The 18,182-nt window shown below is 45.2% G+C and overlaps 1 protein-coding gene across 2 annotated transcripts in view; it reads left to right on the top strand.

Moving 5' to 3' along the window:
- Positions 1 to 14,327, top strand: part of aldh18a1 (aldehyde dehydrogenase 18 family, member A1) — a 44,657-nt gene extending 30,330 nt beyond the window's left edge. For both annotated transcript variants that reach the window (XM_083635487.1, XM_083635486.1), the window contains exons 11-18: positions 134 to 233; positions 1,910 to 2,130; positions 4,754 to 4,891; positions 5,276 to 5,471; positions 6,311 to 6,432; positions 8,457 to 8,643; positions 10,709 to 10,804; positions 13,202 to 14,327. In XM_083635487.1, the coding sequence (XP_083491613.1) occupies positions 134 to 233; positions 1,910 to 2,130; positions 4,754 to 4,891; positions 5,276 to 5,471; positions 6,311 to 6,432; positions 8,457 to 8,643; positions 10,709 to 10,804; positions 13,202 to 13,398 (1,257 nt within the window). In that variant the 3' untranslated portion in view covers positions 13,399 to 14,327. The remainder of the gene's footprint in view (positions 1 to 133; positions 234 to 1,909; positions 2,131 to 4,753; positions 4,892 to 5,275; positions 5,472 to 6,310; positions 6,433 to 8,456; positions 8,644 to 10,708; positions 10,805 to 13,201) is intronic.
- The last annotated feature ends 3,855 nt before the right edge of the window (positions 14,328 to 18,182 follow it).

The raw sequence follows: 18,182 nt of genomic DNA, 5'->3' as shown, positions 1-18,182 counted from the left end.
TTTCCATAGAGGTTTCATGTAGAGATAACTTCATAGTCCAAGGTTTACTTTCATCAAATGTGGAGAAACACTGCCCTCTGGTGGTTGGACATGGCGTGTGCTCAGACTGGTTGTGTGATTGTGTATGTTGCAGAGGAGTGAGATCATCTGCCACCTAGCGGATCTGCTGACTGAAAAGAAGGAGGAAATCCTGGCTGCCAACAAGATGGACATGGACCTGGCTGTCAGCGCAGGTACAGAGAAACACATGGGCGGTGTAGCATCTTAGACCCTGGCCCTTAGGCAAAGCTGTAGCTCAGGTTGAAGGTTTTGAAGTGTGTGACTGCAGCAGCTGCAAGTCCATGAAGTGTAAACTCATAATATTGATGCATTTCCCCATTCCTTCCTGATTCATATTGGACTGACCTGACAGGAGAACTAAGCACAACCTGTGTTGGATAGTTGTAAGAGTACCAGTAGACTGTGCAGACTAATGAGAATATCTAGAGCAGTATTTCTTCAATACGTTTTCATAATTGGGGTGCTTTTGGTTTTGGCTTCATGTTTGTCAGTTTTTGGTCCCAGTTTCTGTTGTTATGCAGGTTGCAACATTGCAGCAGTTTTAATTTTGATAATAATTATGATAAAAGTGCTCATTCTAAGTTTGTATTCAAATAATTGGTAATAATTAAGAATCAGTCCTATGCACTTGTACTTATTCGATCAAAGAAATTGAAAGTGATAATTGTGTTTTGTGTGTGGTAGTAGTAAACAGAATTAGCAGCACCAGCTTGCCTTTTTGAGTGGAAATCATAAACTGTAGAAAGAGACATTTTGAAGCCTCGAGTTTGGTGTTTTGGCTGCTGCCATCTTGATTTTTGCGCAGCTCGTACGAGACGGCACAAGACCGGGAATTTCCCTCAGAGCTGCAGCTCCGCCAGCTATTGCTCTGTGAGCTTTATTGTCTACTTTACTCTAAACGGGTGACGAGTTATATAAAACTTCACCTCCCGTACATGTACAGGAGAAAAGGGAAATTGACTGTACAGACCAAAACGCTTTTTGAACCAGGCTGTAAGTAAGGGATAATGTCCAGCGAGTCTGTCATTATTGGAAAATAACAGTGAACAGGCACCGACGTGCAGCGTTTCCTGCCCGCGCTGCATTGCAGTTAACTTGACACACCTGGAAACAATGAAGCAGCGTTGCGTGGACATATGCTGCTACATGTAAAACACCAGCTGGGTAGAAACAACAACCTAATGATACCTGGGTTTATCTGATGGTTCTTCTAATGAAGAAAGCAAATAGGATCCAAGAGAGAGGTGTTTGGTAGGCGAATGTTACTTTGCCATTTCAACATATTGTTGCTAGCTAAACCTTTTTGCCACAGGGTGTCGCAATGAGCTTGTTCAATTGACTGGACTCCCTTGTTGTGTGCATTGATATAACTGACGTGACCTCTGTGCATGGGACCGCTCTGATATCGCTTGCAGCAGACTGTTATCCAGAAATAACAGACCGCTGAATGCCATGATTAACCAATCAGAATTGAGCATTCTACGAGGCCACGTAATAAACTTGTTTATTTACGTTGTAACATGGGGGTGAATGGGGATTGACTTGCTCTTGCAGCAAGCCTCAAGTGGCCATTCGAGGAATTGCAGCTTTTGTTACTCCCACGTTGGCATCAATGCGGAAGTAGAAAGCTGCCCCCTCAGTGGAAATATACTGTATCTCTTCTTTAATGTTACACACTAAGGCTAACATATTAAGCTCCATGTGATAAACAGACAACAGTATGATAAAATGTCTCAAATAGACGGCCTCAGTGAATGAGAGGTCTCAGCCGACAGCGTTCTGTAACCTCACTGTCCCTCTGTCCCCAGGCCAGCTGCCGTCTGTAACCTCACTGTCCCTCTGTCCCCAGGCCAGCTGCCGGCGGCCATGCTGAAGCGTCTGAGCCTGTCAGCAGCCAAACTCAACAGCTTGGCTATAGGCCTCCGTCAGATAGCGCTGAGCGCCCAGGACAGCGTGGGCCGGGTGCTGCGCAGGACCAGGGTGGCTCACAACTTGGAGCTGGAACAGATCACCGTCCCCATTGGGGTTCTGCTGGTCATCTTCGAGGCCCGACCTGACTGCCTGCCACAGGTACCAGCAGGCTGAGTACAGAGTTCTCATATTTCTCGGTAAACCTGTGAATTTAAAGATTGGACTTCCAGTCATGGCAAATACGCACAATATGAGTAAATTATTAAAATGTCATGGCAAACTTGGGATGTAAGTCCAGGAAAATCATAGCACCTCGTATGTTTTTCTCCTAATTGATGCTACTGTACAAGAGACTTTTCAGATCAAGTATGTCCTTGAACAAAGAAGAATCAGTGAGAATGAAGAGAACTGATTTCCTCAAATCAAAAGAAGTGGGGCTGCAGGAGGATGGGGGGTGGGATCAAGGGGTCTGTGTGCTGTGTCTTTGCACAAATTCTCATTCACAAAACTTTTATACTTTTAAAGGGGGACTGACCCCCCCAGATTTCTTGCAAAACGTTATTCTACTTGATTTAAAAACTCTGCAGGCAAGATGGCCGACTATACTCGATTCTTTAGCTGGCAGAATTCCTCCCCCATAAACTAACATATCTTGGCCAATAAGTATGTAACATACAAAATAAAACAACTCGTAATGTCTTCATTTGATGTAGAATGCAGAGGACATGTAACTGTTTAGTTAAACTTGCATTCCAGGAATATTACTCTAAAGATAACGTAAATGGCTCGAGACTGTTTCGTCCTGAAACCCACTCGCTCTGTGCCAGAACACAATCGATTGGGGGTGGAACACGCCAGGATTGGGGAACGCCAATGCCCAGAACTGTCAAATCATGTCAGAGACGCTATGACCCGCCTCCCAGTATTTTCAGTGTATCCGAGATAGATATCAAAGAAAACGTTATGAATATAGCCATGTTACAAACAACAAACTAACGCTGGTGATCCGTATGGAAACAGTGTTACTCGAAATGGTTAAAAGGTATATCAATTTGGTCATTCAGTGGCGTTTTACTGCCATGTAACATAACTAACTAGCGGCTAATATTAGCCACAGTAGGCATTACCCATGGATGCACTGCTCTTAAAGGGCTCGCGCCGCGTGAACTACAGTAATCACATGGGGGGAAAAAACAATTTTTCACATGAGTGGGGCACACGCTAACCCCACCGTGACGTCACGATGTACCAAATATCCCATTCATTTGAGGGCACAAAAAAAGCAGGGTTCAACCCATAGAGGGAACTTATGCTGCTGAAAATGATACAAATGGTACAATGGTAACAGTTTGGTCTCAAATGTGGAAATTTTGACCAGAATTCTTCACACACCACCCCCAAAGTCATATATATTGGTTAAAAGCTGAAAAAAAGTGTTTTGGGGGTAAGTTACACTTTAACACGTTCACTGCCAATGACGAGATATCTCGGCTTAAATTTTTTTTTTTTTTTTTTGACGGTGGGACGTGGATCAACGCTCCCCACGTCTCCTATAAAAATATTGGAGACAGCGAACGTGTACAACCCATTCCACGGACCCACTAAGTGGCGACAGTGCTCTCCACACTAGAAAAGGCAGAGCCAAAACTGTAGGGGAACGCGCGAGGAAACCATTCTCTACTGTAAAATGGATTGGCGAAAACGCTTTCACTTTCGCGCATTATCGCGCTGGGAGCTGGCGGTGGGGGATTCCAAAAATAGACTGGGTGGAAAACACACTTTGAAACACGCAGCATAAAGCCTAGAATCGCACAAAGCTTCATCAAAGCTCTCAAACCCAAGAAACGAGTGAGCCCTATCCACACTCGCTGCCAGGGAGGGAGGCTGCTCAAACTCGCAGCAGCAGAACACTCGCTTGTGACAAACGCTGCTGAAAGCCACCAGACACGCCCACGGAGGGAGGAGTTTGAAGGAGAGGGCGTTCAGAACTATATTGTTTAGATGTCTGATCTCTCACTGATGCCAAAAATAAATGGTTAAAGTGACTGTTCTGTTTGATTGAATTTCACAAAACTGCGATTATCTCAGCTTTCAGTCTCAAACACTGAAACCATGCTGTACTCAACGGCTAATATCTACATAACTACTAACTCTACAAACTAACTCTTTTAGACAGAGAAAGCACACATTCTATTAGTACTTTTGTGAACTTTGTGTTCACAAAGTCCAAGCAGAAAATAATCCTCGGCTCTTGTAAAATGAGCCAGAATCCTCAAAAAAACCCTCTGGCAGAACCTACCTACAGTAAAAAAAAAAAAGGCTGGCAGTGAATGTGTTAAGTATAAAAGAGGAAAAATGCATACTGCTTGCTCTATCACCCCACCATATCCCCCGACCACAGCCGACCTCAACAACAGGCCAGAAACCCCCCACTAACATGGAACCTCCCCTTCCCCCAGGTGTCAGCGCTGGCTAACATGGAACCTCCCCTTCCCCCAGGTGTCAGCGCTGGCTAACATGGAACCTCCCCTTCCCCCAGGTGTCAGCGCTGGCTAACATGGAACCTCCCCTTCCCCCAGGTGTCAGCGCTGGCTAACATGGAACCTCCCCTTCCCCCAGGTGTCAGCGCTAGCTAACATGGAACCTCCCCTTCCCCCAGGTGTCAGCGCTGGCTAACATGGAACCTCCCCTTCCCCCAGGTGTCAGCGCTGGCTAACATGGAACCTCCCCTTCCCCCAGGTGTCAGAACCCCCCACTGACATGGAACCTCCTCTTCCCCCAGGTGTCAGCGCTGGCTATAGCCAGTGGCAACGCCCTCCTGCTGAAGGGAGGCAAGGAAGCAGCCAACACCAACCGTATCCTGCACCAGCTCACCCAGGAAGCCCTTTCCATGCACGGGGTCACGGAGGCTGTGCAGCTGGTAAGACCAGGTTCCCGAACTTCCTGCACAAACCTAAATAGGATGACAATGATTTTGGAAACTTTCAGATCTAAACAATACAAAAAATAACAAATTCAAATCTGGAAATTCACCACAACCATTGCTCCATCCTCCCCATTGTGTTGCAAAATCTACAGAATCAGACTATAATGTCTTAAACAGGGGTACTCCAATCATAAGGTTTCATTTGGATATTAAAACCTATGATTTATGTACACATGGATCTGCCAGTTATGTCATGCAACCATTGTGTGTGTGTGTGTGTGTGTGTGTGTGTGTGTGTGTGTGTGTGTGTGTGTCTGCGCGCGTGTGTGTGTGCGCGCGTGTGTGTGTGTGTGCGGGTGCGTGCGTGCATGTCGCTAGGTGAGCACTCGTGAGGAGGTGGAGGACCTGTGCCGACTGGACAAGCTGATTGACCTGATCATCCCGCGGGGCTCATCTCAGCTGGTGCGGGACATCCAGCGGGCTGCCAAGGGCATCCCAGTGCTGGGTCACAGCGAGGGAATCTGCCACGTCTACATCGATGCGGAGGCCAGCGTCGACAAAGCCATCAAGATCGGTCAGCAAGACAGCGGTCCTCTTATTGATTTAGAAGTTCCTCATCTATGTGTGCAATTATTCAACTGAGGTAGTTAATTAAGCCACCCATCAGCCCAATGCTAGGAAACAGTGGCTGTGCTGCTTTGATAGCTCACCTAACTTCACTTTGGCACCATAGAGACACTGCATGAAATAGGCCATGCCCATCATGGGGGAAAGGCTCCGTTCATTTCCACACACCAGCGTCATTTTCCTTGAATTAAACATAGCTAAAAGCTGTTGTGTGGTGGGCTGCGCAGACAACAAATGTAAAAAATCACCAGTTAAAGTTTTTTTGTACTCCTGAGCAAAACAAGGAAGCCATTGAGAATTGGCGAGAAGAAAAATGTGGATCTAGCTGTCAAGGAAGTAAGTTGGAGTGTTCATCTTCCGTATATACGATCTTTTTCTGCAACACGCAACCATGCACGTGACATAGGAGAACGCCAGGAATGGAGGGGGGCTTTCTGTTTTCCCCCGTCTTGGGCGTGGTTTCTGAATGATGACGCGTTATGCAGTGTCTCTATAGGTTTGACTTCATTTCGAACTCAAGGACAATTTAAACTCGAGGTGTTTTGTGCGACCAGGTCAAGTAAGAACGAGAGTTCTCACCACTATGCCCACAGCTGCTCAGAAGTATAATGTGAGCGCTCGTTCTTACTTGTAAACCCTGGGTTGTAGCACAACCCTAACATTTTGTTACCAATATGTCTTCATACTGTTGATGATGGTGTCAACACAGGTGGTGCATTGCCATCAACACAGGTGGTGCATTGCCACCAAGCAAGTCAGTGATTGATTGAAATATTCTCCCTCCAGTCAGAGACTCAAAGTGTGATTACCCAGCTGCCTGCAATGCCATGGAAACACTGCTGATCCACCGGGACATCCTCAAGACCCCGCTGTTTGACCAGCTCATTCACATGTTGCGCACTGAACGGGTAAGGCACCACAACACAAACACAAACACACACACACTCCCTCACACTAACATTGTACTGAACTATTCCACTAACTCGCTATTTTACGTATTGCAAAAAAAATTGCATTACAAATTTAAACTTACTGCTTTTTCTCTTCTAATATTCCAAATACTCCACAATAAAAATCTGATTATCGATGATCAAGACCGAATGAGACCTTTATTGCCCCTCAGGGAGTTTGCTTTGCACAAAGAGCATACAAAGAATGTCAAAACATAACAACCATACATGACAGCACATAATATATCATAAGACATAAGCATGTAAGACAGCATAAAAAAGCATCATTTTAAAAGGACAGTTCAAGAGAGTGACAATTCAGACCAGGTGATTAAAGCTTGTTAAAGGAGGACTAACCCCCTAGATATGTATCAGAACAGTGATTTGAAAATACCTATGGAAAAAACCAAGAAATGACATATACTCTTGTCTATACTAAACTCTTTGGCTGTATTCAAGTCAAGATTTTTTTTCCGAAATCGACGCCATTACAGTTTGCCTACCGCCTCAAAAATAATTTATTTGAGAGGGGCAATATCTTTATAAATATCAACAACTAGCCAACGCTGGTGGCCTGTTTGGAAACAGCTTTGCTCAAAATGGTTGAAAGTTATATCAATTTGGTAATTCAGTGGCGAACTAGAAATTTAATTATTTTTGTGCATGTATCTCTATGGCAGCGTGTCTAACTACGTTACGAGAGCAAAGTGCCGTGGGCTCGTTACCGCAGCACACCGCACAATAGGACAAACCTCTCGCTCTGGGGTAACACAATGCGAGATTTCTCCACGTAATTCCCTCGTCTAACTAGAGATAAACCGCGCAATGAAATCCGTTTTTAATTTGCGTTTTGGGGCTTTTCGTGATTCTTGTTAAAAGTTACAACACCTATGATTTTTCCTCTCAGGGCGCAGGCAGTGCAGGGCAGAGCTCTTCTCCTCCTCACAGACTGTTCCCATGCAAATCCCCCCGAGGAGCACACACACACAGACAGAGCCAGTCGCTCTGCTCTGCTGACTTCATTTCCTGAAAAGTTGGCGTTGCTTGTACACAGTGACGATATTATATTAGCCGATATGTTTAGAGAAGCTTTGTCACGTTGTCACGTCGTAGTATAGCGTTATATTTTACATATGCGCTAAACTGCCATGAGATTTGTTTGCGGAAATGTCAGACTGTGCTCTCTCTGCTCGTCTGGCCGAGAGAGCCCAGCTGCTGCTGCGTGCGCCCCCGGAGCTTGGGGCTAGTGCATGAGGTTTACAGTACTACTCTCTCCCGCCTGCCTGGGTTGGAGACAGTGCTTCCAACTCGGACTGATAATATAAACATCATCATTCGAGCTTATCCAGGGAAGATATTAATAAAGTAGTGACACATTCAGCGGGAAACTAACTATAATTAAGACATGTGCCAACTTTGACGACGTTTGGTTCAGTATTTTAAGAGCAAACTTCAATAGGAATAGGCTTGGAGTTGTGAGGAGCCGAAAGGGTACAGGGGGGGTAGGGGAGTAACTATCTTGAAATCCCATAGTCTTTGGGGACAACCTGACGTCAGGTTGTACCAAATCTCCCATTCATTTGAGGGAGAAAAAAAAAGCAGTGTTCCACCCTTAGATGGCGCTTATGCCAGACATGCTGCTGAAAAATTATACAAATGGTCAAATGGCAACAGTTTGGTGTCAAATGTGGAAATTTTGACCAGAATTCTTCACACATCACCCCCAAAGTCATATATATTGGTTAAAAGCTGAAAAAAAGTGTTTTGAGGGTTAGTTCTCCTTTAAGCAGCTGAATACTGTGCGGGACAAAGGATGTGATGCCTCTTTTAGTCTGCATCTTGGCCGGGCATAACTACACCTTCGCCCTGAAGGTAAAAGTGTGGTAATCAAACTGAGATACTTTAGTAGTTGTGGTAGATGTGTTTTTGTTTGGGTCCAGGAAAACATCTTATTGATCAGTTTATCACTGTGGTGTCACCAGGTGACGATCCATGCAGGCCCTCGGTTCGCCTCCTACCTGACGTTCAGCCCATCAGAGGCCAAGTCCCTGCGGACGGAGTACGGTGACCTGGAGTGCTGCATGGAGGTGGTGGACAGCATGCAGGAGGCTGTGGACCATATCCATAAGTACGGCAGCTCCCACACCGACGTCATCGTCACAGAAAGTGGTAGGTCAATGTGTCCGTACTGACTACTTCATTGCTCTTGTCCTGCAGACACTTACATTCATTTTTCATTGTTTCCTCTCTTAACTGGGATGCATTCTAAAACTTGTATAAAACCCAATTCCAGATTCCAGATAATCTTAATAGCCATAGTGAGTCATCATATTACAAATGAGGAATTTGTCTTCACAGCAATAGGACGAATCAGCGTGACATCACGACACCGGGATATGCGGAACCCGGCAGCAGTTAACTAGTATGAGTTGTGCCAAACAAACGTTAATATCTCAAAAACTATACATCACATCGCTTATATTTTGGCATTCAGAGTGAGAGCAGAAGTAGCTCAAGGGTCTGATATATTATGTATGTCGTGTTAAAGTTGTGTGAACTGTCGCAGTTTTTAAAAGGAAGTGAATTTAATAAAAACACAGCCTGCTAGCGCGAGACACTCAAGGCTGGCTCCATAGGGTCCCACTCACTGGTGAAAGTAGACAGGAACGGTGCGGGACGTAGTACCGTTAAAAGATTCGGTGCCTGAACGCAGATCCCGGGAAGAAGGGACAGAGTCACGGGCAGCTGCCTGTCAATCAAAACCCACAGAAGTCGTCACGATCGCATTTCCAACAAGGAAACACATCTGCTGACGTTATGTTGTTAGGTCAGAATAAACAACAGTAGTCTCTCATCAATTGCTTCTAAATTGTTCCAGTGCAGTGTTTTAGACCTGTGTGTTTTTAATCCATGCTGTAACGCTATGCAACGCAGCTAGCAGCCAAAGATCTCACACAACAGGAACGAAGAGCAGACCCCCCAATGGCCTCCTTTCCACAGCCTGGGTAGAAATGAATAAGGGTTTTACAATTTTTAAAACACTGAATTGTAAACCTGTTTATTTTAGCCTTGCTTGGCCCAGGAGTGAATTTCGCTGGGCTAAAACTGTTACAGACATGTTATTAAGTATCTAAAACTGTTACAGACATGTTATTAAGGGCTAAAACTGTTACAGACATGTTATTAAGGGCTAAAACTGTTACAGACATGTTATTAAGTATCTAAAACTCGGTTTATGGAAATGTCCTCCACAGCATGGAAGGTAGTGGAAAAGTAATGGAATTTTATTTTAGGCCCATGGGAGCCCTGTTGGGAGCAAATCCCATACGGAAGCAGTAATACAAGAACATTGTAAGGTACACATGCCTTAATATGTTAGAAGATACAAATATGCATAATAATATTTCACATTTATCTTTTAGGTGGTCAGAAAAACAAAGCTGTGTTGAGCAGCTAAGAGTGAAATGAGCAGGACAACTCAGGTGTTTGAGGATTATTCTCTTTTGGTGGGTGTGTTGCTGCCATCTAGTGACCTCAATAGGTATAGATTGGAATAAAAATATGTTGTCTGTGTTGTTTGGTGTCAGACAATCTCAAAGTTGATTAGTGAGAGGCACTATGATTATTTAACAAAGTAATAAAAAAAAATAGCTACTTTCTTATAACTAATATAAGGCTGTACAGAAAACAATCTGCCATTGTTCAACGGACAGCGAGTTCCCTCATGCAGTATTTATTCGATCTTTTAAATCCAAATGAGCTGTATTTGATTATAGTACCAAATTGTCAAATACTTATAATAAACTATAAATGTGGTCATTCATATCTCCATGAAATAACCCTGGATATTGTCTCTGCATCCCATTCACTGTTAATGGAGCGGCTCCAGGATTTCTCTGGATGACATCATGGATTTACGGACTTGGTTCTGGAGAGGCTTGGTCGTGTTCACAAATCAAAACCAAACCTGTCTGAGATCATAGAAATGACATGGTGCAAATTGTGTTTCTGGGCGGATTTTCCCATTTGTTTTAGCATAAAAACCTCAAATTCCGAGTGTTAGTTATTTTTATGCTTTGACTTGAGTTGAATCCAATAAATCAATTCAAAAGATGTGGCTTTACTGGAATGCATGGTTGCCACTCTAGAAAGTAAAATTGATCGTCTTAATTCCTGAAATGTTTTGGGGGGCATCGGCTAACAGTAACAATAAGCTGTTGTTTTTCTCTGTCAGAGGACACAGCGGAGCAGTTCCTGCAGCAGCTGGACAGTGCCTGTGTTTTCTGGAACGCCAGCTCACGTTTCGCTGACGGCTACCGCTTTGGACTCGGTAAGTGCACGTGCTCTTTGTGTCAGGGTTGTCGGAAGAGATGTGGATCTATTCGCGGGTAGTTGATGGCCAAGACACTCTCGGTAACTGAAGTCTCGATGAGTAGGGAGGTTGTGGAACTTGATAGCTAGGTCTGCACTGTTCGAGGTTGGGAACGGTTGCAGAGGTTGATTGACGTGATCTTAGTTTATGAATCACTAGAGAGGGCCTGCCGGAACGGGCCTTTATAGATCCGAACATGACATCACCTGTGCTATGACATCACTACCGTTTGCGACATCATCAGAGATCGATGACATCATAGTAGGAATGATGACATCATCAGCTGCGGCCCGCAGCCGACACCGGTGCAGGGGAAGCCGGAGAGAGCGCGGCGACCAGGCAATTTGCATGGCAATAGGGGCTCCACGAAACCACCTTGCCCTTGCCTGGGGACCAGTGGAGGAAGGGTTTGTGCAGGTTTAACCAGGGGCGGCCGAGGACCATGGGAGTACTGGGACAGTCGGTCACGTGGAAGTGAATCGTTTCCCGATGGTTCCCAGAAAAGCAAAGGTCAACTGGCATGGTTCTTTCAGTAATATGGGCGAAGCGCTGGCCCCCGAGGGTTATGGCCTCAAGGGCGGGGGAAAGTGGGACGGTTCCCACGCCCAGTCGAGTAACAATACCGCGGTCCAAGAAGCACCCCTCCGCCCCCGAGTCGATGAAGGCCGGGAGGGCAAGGGGCTGACCCCGCCACGAGAGGGTGCAATCAAACGACGATACGGGCAGAGGGGCGCAGTCGGTCTGGCTCAGTAGCATCTGCCCAACGGCTACTGAGCCTAGTCTTTTGGTGCCCTGCGTCCTTTCGGGCAGGTGGGGCAGTCCTCGACCATATGGTCCGGCAAACCACAATAATGGCAGAGGTTGTCGCGGATACGGCGTTGTCTTTCCTCAGGGGAGACGTGGTCCCTGCCCGATCGAGAGGGGAGGGCAGCGGCAAAGGCAGGGGCAGGGCGAGGAACGGTATCTGCGGTGCGGGTGGGCGTCTCTTGGCCGGACCGAGCTCCCCCGGCCGGGATCAAGAACTTGAGCCTTTCGACTTCGGCCCTCAAACTCAGAAACTCAGCCCGACTCGAGTCGACCTCCGGCCCCCCCTGATAGCGTGGTGCCATCACCGCCTCCACTCTTTCTGCCTCCTTCAGTGCAGCACTGAAATGTATCGGTGCCATGAGGCGTAGGTGCTCTCTCACTCTCTCTGGGGTGACCCCCTGGATGAAGGCACTTAAAGCTAACTCCTCACGTGCCACTGGATCGAAGGTGGGGTAACCGCGGTGTGCGAATAGGCGCACATCAGCTGCGTAATTCCCCAACGTCTCCCCTTCTTGGCGACGGCGGCGATTCATCTGCTCTCGCATGCTGTCCGTGGAAACTTGATTACCAAATCTCCGTTCTAGTGCCGCAGCTAACGTCTGGTAGTCCAGCTGCTCCGTTGGCGTTAGGTCGAGTAGCACCTGCAGCGCGTTACCTTCTAGCGCTAGGGCAACGTGAACAGCAGTTTCCTGGGCACTCCAGTTGTTGTTCAACGCCGCCAGTCTTACTTGCGCCAGGTATGGCTCTAAAGGTGTGCTACCGCCATAACGCGGCAGCGTGAAGGTGGTCCTGGGTGACCGAGTGGCGGCCACTGGCGGCGGGGTGACTGCCATGGTTGCCGGCAGCAGAGGCACAGCAGCGGCTGCCGCTGGCGGTGGTCGGGTGACGACCACTGACATCAGGGCTGACGTCAGGGCCTGCACCGCTGTTTGTAAGGTCCCCTCGGCGACAAGACCTTTCGTTGACTCGCCTGGTGGGTCAGCTGAGGCGGCCGGCGGGGAAACCGGCGCCTCATGGTCCTCCTCCTTGATCGGTGGAACCTTATCCGCTAAATCCGTTTTAGAGTGATTCATACTGTCAGGGTTGTCGGAAGAGATGTGGATCTATTCGCGGGTAGTTGATGGCCAAGACACTCTCGGTAACTGAAGTCTCGATGAGTAGGGAGGTTGTGGAACTTGATAGCTAGGTCTGCACTGTTCGAGGTTGGGAACGGTTGCAGAGGTTGATTGACGTGATCTTAGTTTATGAATCACTAGAGAGGGCCTGCCGGAACGGGCCTTTATAGATCCGAACATGACATCACCTGTGCTATGACATCACTACCGTTTGCGACATCATCAGAGATCGATGACATCATAGTAGGAATGATGACATCATCTAACACTTTGGCCTTATCGCCACACTTTGTTTCTCTCTCTCTGACATTGTGCACTTACCCTGTTTCAACACTCCGCACATCTGAAATAATGTGTGTTTTCCCCCATCCTCTCTCTCTGGCTCTCTCTCTCTGTTTTGTCTTTCTTTCTGTGTCTTTGTCTCTCTATCCAGGAGCGGAGGTAGGCATCAGTACAGCCCGTATCCACGCCCGGGGGCCTGTGGGCCTGGAGGGGCTGCTCACTACCAAGTGGGTGCTGCGGGGCGACGGGCACACGGCAGCCGACTTCTCCGAGCACGGTACCATGAAGTACCTCCACGAAAGCCTGCCTGTCACACAGCACCTAGCTGGGCACAGGGACAGCAACTAGGCCACACATATCACATCACGGTCACTTTTCGGGACATTATACATTTCCTGGAAATGTACCCTAACCATAACCATGCCTAACCCCTAAGCTTAACCTAACCCTAAAAATCTGCTTTTTCCAAATTGGGGACACAGCTTTTGTCCCGAATTGGACAAGCCGTCCCCAATTAACTGGTCTTAATTCAGAAATTTGTCCCCGAAAGTAGCCTATGACAAACCACACACACACACACACACACACACACACACACACACACACACACACACACACAGTCTTATGTCACTTTTGGGGTAGTCTCGCCTCTCCTCCCCTCCCTACCCTGAGAGGAGTCTGGCGCCACGGAAACAGGCAACAGGGATAAGCCCTCCCCTGCTCTACAGCTGCTCCCCATTGGAGCGACTGTTTCAGTGGCTGCCGGATGTCCGCTCCCGGCTTATTACAAACTCTGTCATTGGCTCTGACCATGTCAATCAGAGCGGCTTCCACTCCCTCCTCCCTGTGTGTCGCTGTAAATAGTGCCCTGCAGCCTCAGTGAAAACAACAACGCTAACTAGCTAGCAAGCTAACGGTAGAAACCTACACGCTAGCTCGTTGCTACATGCTGAAAACGGCAAGTTGGATTGTTGGAAACGATTGATTGATTGACTTTATTTGGTGATGTCAACAAAACAGGGCACAGATACAAAAACAGACAATCACCGAGGATAAAAACACAATAAAGCCACAGGCTTATTTCCATTGCGGTCCTCTGAACATAAAACATAAAAGAGACAGACATGAAACAGGGATGGGTATCACCGTCAACACTCAAATTAAGATTTGTAACATTATTACTAGTTTGAAAAGTAATAAAGGCACACTTCAATATTATACAATACATATACATTTTTTGTTATATGTACAGGAATTACAGACATAAAACACATACAAACAACAAGAAGAAAAAGGGGGGGGGGGGGGGGCGGGGGCGTTGCGCAAGGGGGTGGGGGTGGGGGAACGAAAGGGGGGGGGTATTTTCCAAGGGCACTGCCGCTAAGCGCCGCCCATCGCAATCCCACTATGGAGACCTGCGGCGCCAGACTACTTTTGGGGTAGTATTTACATAGACTTACAATGCATTCCCTGGAGAATAAAGTGCAAAGTATACCTGACTCACCCGCGAGGGCCACGAGTGTCCGTGCGGCCAAGTGATGTCAAATCAGCAGACACACACCCCCACAAAGCTCCCGTGTGGTGAGTTTTCGCCTGGCCGTGCACACCCTAATAAATGTTCTAACTACGCGGACATGGCTGGGCGGACAAAGTGGAAAGTCACTTCCGTGAGGAGAAACCCACACAGAGTATAAAAGCTCAAAACGTTTTCTCGTCAGGATTCCGTGTCTCTGATTTCCATGTGACAGTCCATACGTCTAGCAGAATTCCAGCTTTACCCTAACCATAAACCATAACCACTACTTCCCTAACCTTAACCACTGGGGTCCCCAATCAACTGGTCTTAAGTCGGTTGTGTGTCCCCAATTTCGACCGAAGTAAAACGCACACACACACACACACACACACACACACACACACACACACACAAGATTGCTGATGAAAAGAGAGATGCCACTATTTGAAACCTCTGAAGCACCAGAAATGCTCCCCACACCAAAGATCCTTTCCCTCTGCACAACCAACCAGTCACTCCTATTTAAATATTCTGTTCTTCAAGGCCGAAAGTTTACAATGTTCTACCTCAGCTTATGATATTGTAAATGACAAGTCACTGTTTTTTATAAGCACAAGGCTATATCCATGAGATACTGTATTATGCGGTGATCTCAAGAGCATTGGTTAAGACTCTAGTTATCCCACTAAAGCCAGTTACGTTATCTAGATGTAACCGAGTGGTTGAGATAACTCGGGATTAGTTACTTTTATGACTAAGAAAACGCACAATAATGATATAGATTTTTTGGTATCTGTTTAAGCTATCAAAGCTTGGTTTGGTATTAAACCAAACTCAAATGCTGGATTTGTATGTAATCTTATATTTTCCTGTGAAGAAAATTATCTGGGCATATGATTTTGTGTATAAAAAGCACATGCCTTTATCACAAATTAATTTATGGTGCTCCATAATGGAGGATGACTACCGCGCCACCCGGCTCAAATAAATAAATAAACAAATAAACAAATAAATCTAATCTAATTATGGTGCTTGAAGCATCAATGAGTTCAAAACAAAAAAGAGATTTCCGCACACTTAAATCTCTGCAATAGTTCAAAAGCTAGTTACTTTGGCCTCGTATAAGATTCCACTTGACAAACCATATTTTGTATCTGCTGCCAATGGTCAACATAACAAGTACGGTAACAATTCTTTCTCGCCTATTAAATGATCATCATGAGGATGTTGTATCTTTTAGTCTTCACTATTTTCTATTAATTGTATTGTGATCTATATCCTATTATTTTGCCACTGCAATGACCCAATTTCCCCACAAGGATAAATCAAGGTAATGTTATCATCTTGTGTGTTTTATAATTAAAGGCCCATTCTGATCTTTAGTTGATGACGTTGGTTCATCAACCACATCATCCACAAAGTTTTACTTAATATTGTTTGTAAGTGCATTCAGGTCTCCCCCCACCCCCACCCCCCCCCTCCTCTGTAATTCCAATTTGAGTGGTCTGTTGTGCATTTCTGAATGAACAGGGATGGTGATCAGATGAGATGCTGATCTAGATCATTTTATATCTTGCCCTACTTTGTCAAATTTTCCAAATTGAATTGTTTTAGCTTAACCCAATCCTTGTGTGCGACGGATTTTGTTTTGAAAGGTTTATAAACATCTAATAGCTGGATTACAGTGTCAGATGTCAGACAGCCATATGATACAGAAGTATCATAAATGAAGCCGATTTATTGTATAGTAATATACCAGTAAAATCCACTCCTTAACTTAACACATATGCATCCATTTGATTTACAAATTCTTTTACAAGTTGTGCTCATTTTTCCATGCTTTGCTTCTTTTCCTGCTTGTTCCTTCTGGTGCCCAAAGCTTCTGTCAGAGCAGGAGGAGTAATTGAGAAGCTTGAGGGGAGAAGAACGACTGCCTTTAAATTAATAACATTCTGTGAACCTCTATCTGATGTCTTGCAATGCACATGTAAGCATTGGATCAGGTTATTTAATAGCTGTATTGTAGAATACAAAAAAAAAGATTGTTGAATAAGAATATTTGGATATTTTTCTGACTTCCTTTGATTTTTGCATTTGAAATACTGAGGATTTTTTTTTACACGTATGTTCGTTTCTGTCCTGACACTATCTGTCTTTCTACTTCCACAAAGAACACAAATTAATGCGAAAAGAAGTCGTACTGATCTGAAAAGCAGATGTCTAAAAAAGGGCCTTTTTAAAGTTGCCCATAGGGGAATTTGCATTGCTGGAAGTGGGGCAAGGAAGATGGAAGACAATACTATAGAGGTTTAATTATCCAGCCATCAGAAATGAAACGCGGGAGAAGAAAAACTGAGACTAATCATGGAATCACAGGCTTGTGTTCTGACTTTCTTTCTTTCTTTTCCATTATCTAAAGAATTCATTCTCCAAAACGTACGACTTACCCTTCAATCAGCTTCCCGTCACCAAGTCCAAAGGGTTCAGAGATGAAGAGGGAGACAAAACTCGGATCGCACTCTTTTTTTGTGTGCGTGTCCTTTTTATGTGTGAAGCGATTGAAAAGAGCATCTATCTAAATGACTTGAGGTAGAGACGGAGACATCCAGGGACATTGACTATTTTGCCTGTTTGATGCTTGATGTACTTGTCTTGGTATTCTGATATAATGCAATATCACATGGTCTTAGAGATGTTTGCTACAGTTACATTTACGTATGTCCAAAAATTGTAGTAGCCCCTATTTTCTACTTGATAAGTAATGAGACTCTGTCTTCATTTCATCATTGTCTTTCCAATGCCATGACTCCTATAAGGGGCAAAAGCTAAATGAGCTATGGGCAGAATTCAATGATAATTGTTTTGTAATATAAGTAGAGAATTCAGCAGAGCTCAGTAGAGTTTGCAGCAAGGACGACATACTGTATTTTCAAACAAACTAATTTGCAGAGCTTTCAGTTCTAGATTCAACTGCATTTGCTGTTTTTATTTTTATTCAGTATTTTATTATTATCATTATTATTATTCATAATAATAAGAATATTTTTTATGTAAACTTAGTTTGCAAGGTCATAACCATTTAACAGACATTACAACCACTTAACACAGTAGTGTATGGCCGTGGACCTTAAATGCTGTGTTCTGTACTGCTGTGCACCTCTGAAACTTGCGGTGTTTGGCTGCTGTTTGAAATGGCTGGCCCTTCATGACCCGCAGATTAACTTCTACTTATAACTGAGGCCAGGCAGCCTGTGAGTTTGCTCTCATCTCTTATCTGCCAGCAGATCAGATCCCATGGTGCACCCTGTTGATGCTCTGCATCTGCTGGGTATTGTAGTCCACCGAGGGCAAATCACTGGACTTGTACAGCAAAGCCGACAGTCCTTTAATTGGACATTACTCAAGGCCAAAACTCATATTTCTTGTTGTGCTTGATCTTAAGAGACTCTCAAATGTACTCCCCGCTGGGCTTCACATTTTTTTGAATCAATAATTAATGGTCAACGTTATTTATTCATGTGTATCTTTGCCAATTACGCAGCGTCTAATTAACAATTTCAATAATTGATATTTGTTTCTGAAAGGGTTCAGTATCTTGGGCTGATGAAAAATGCAT

This window comes from Poromitra crassiceps, assembly GCF_964638095.1.
Source record: "Poromitra crassiceps genome assembly, chromosome: 4".
NCBI lineage: Eukaryota > Metazoa > Chordata > Actinopteri > Beryciformes > Melamphaidae > Poromitra > Poromitra crassiceps.
This window is presented reverse-complemented; position numbering and strand designations above follow the sequence as displayed.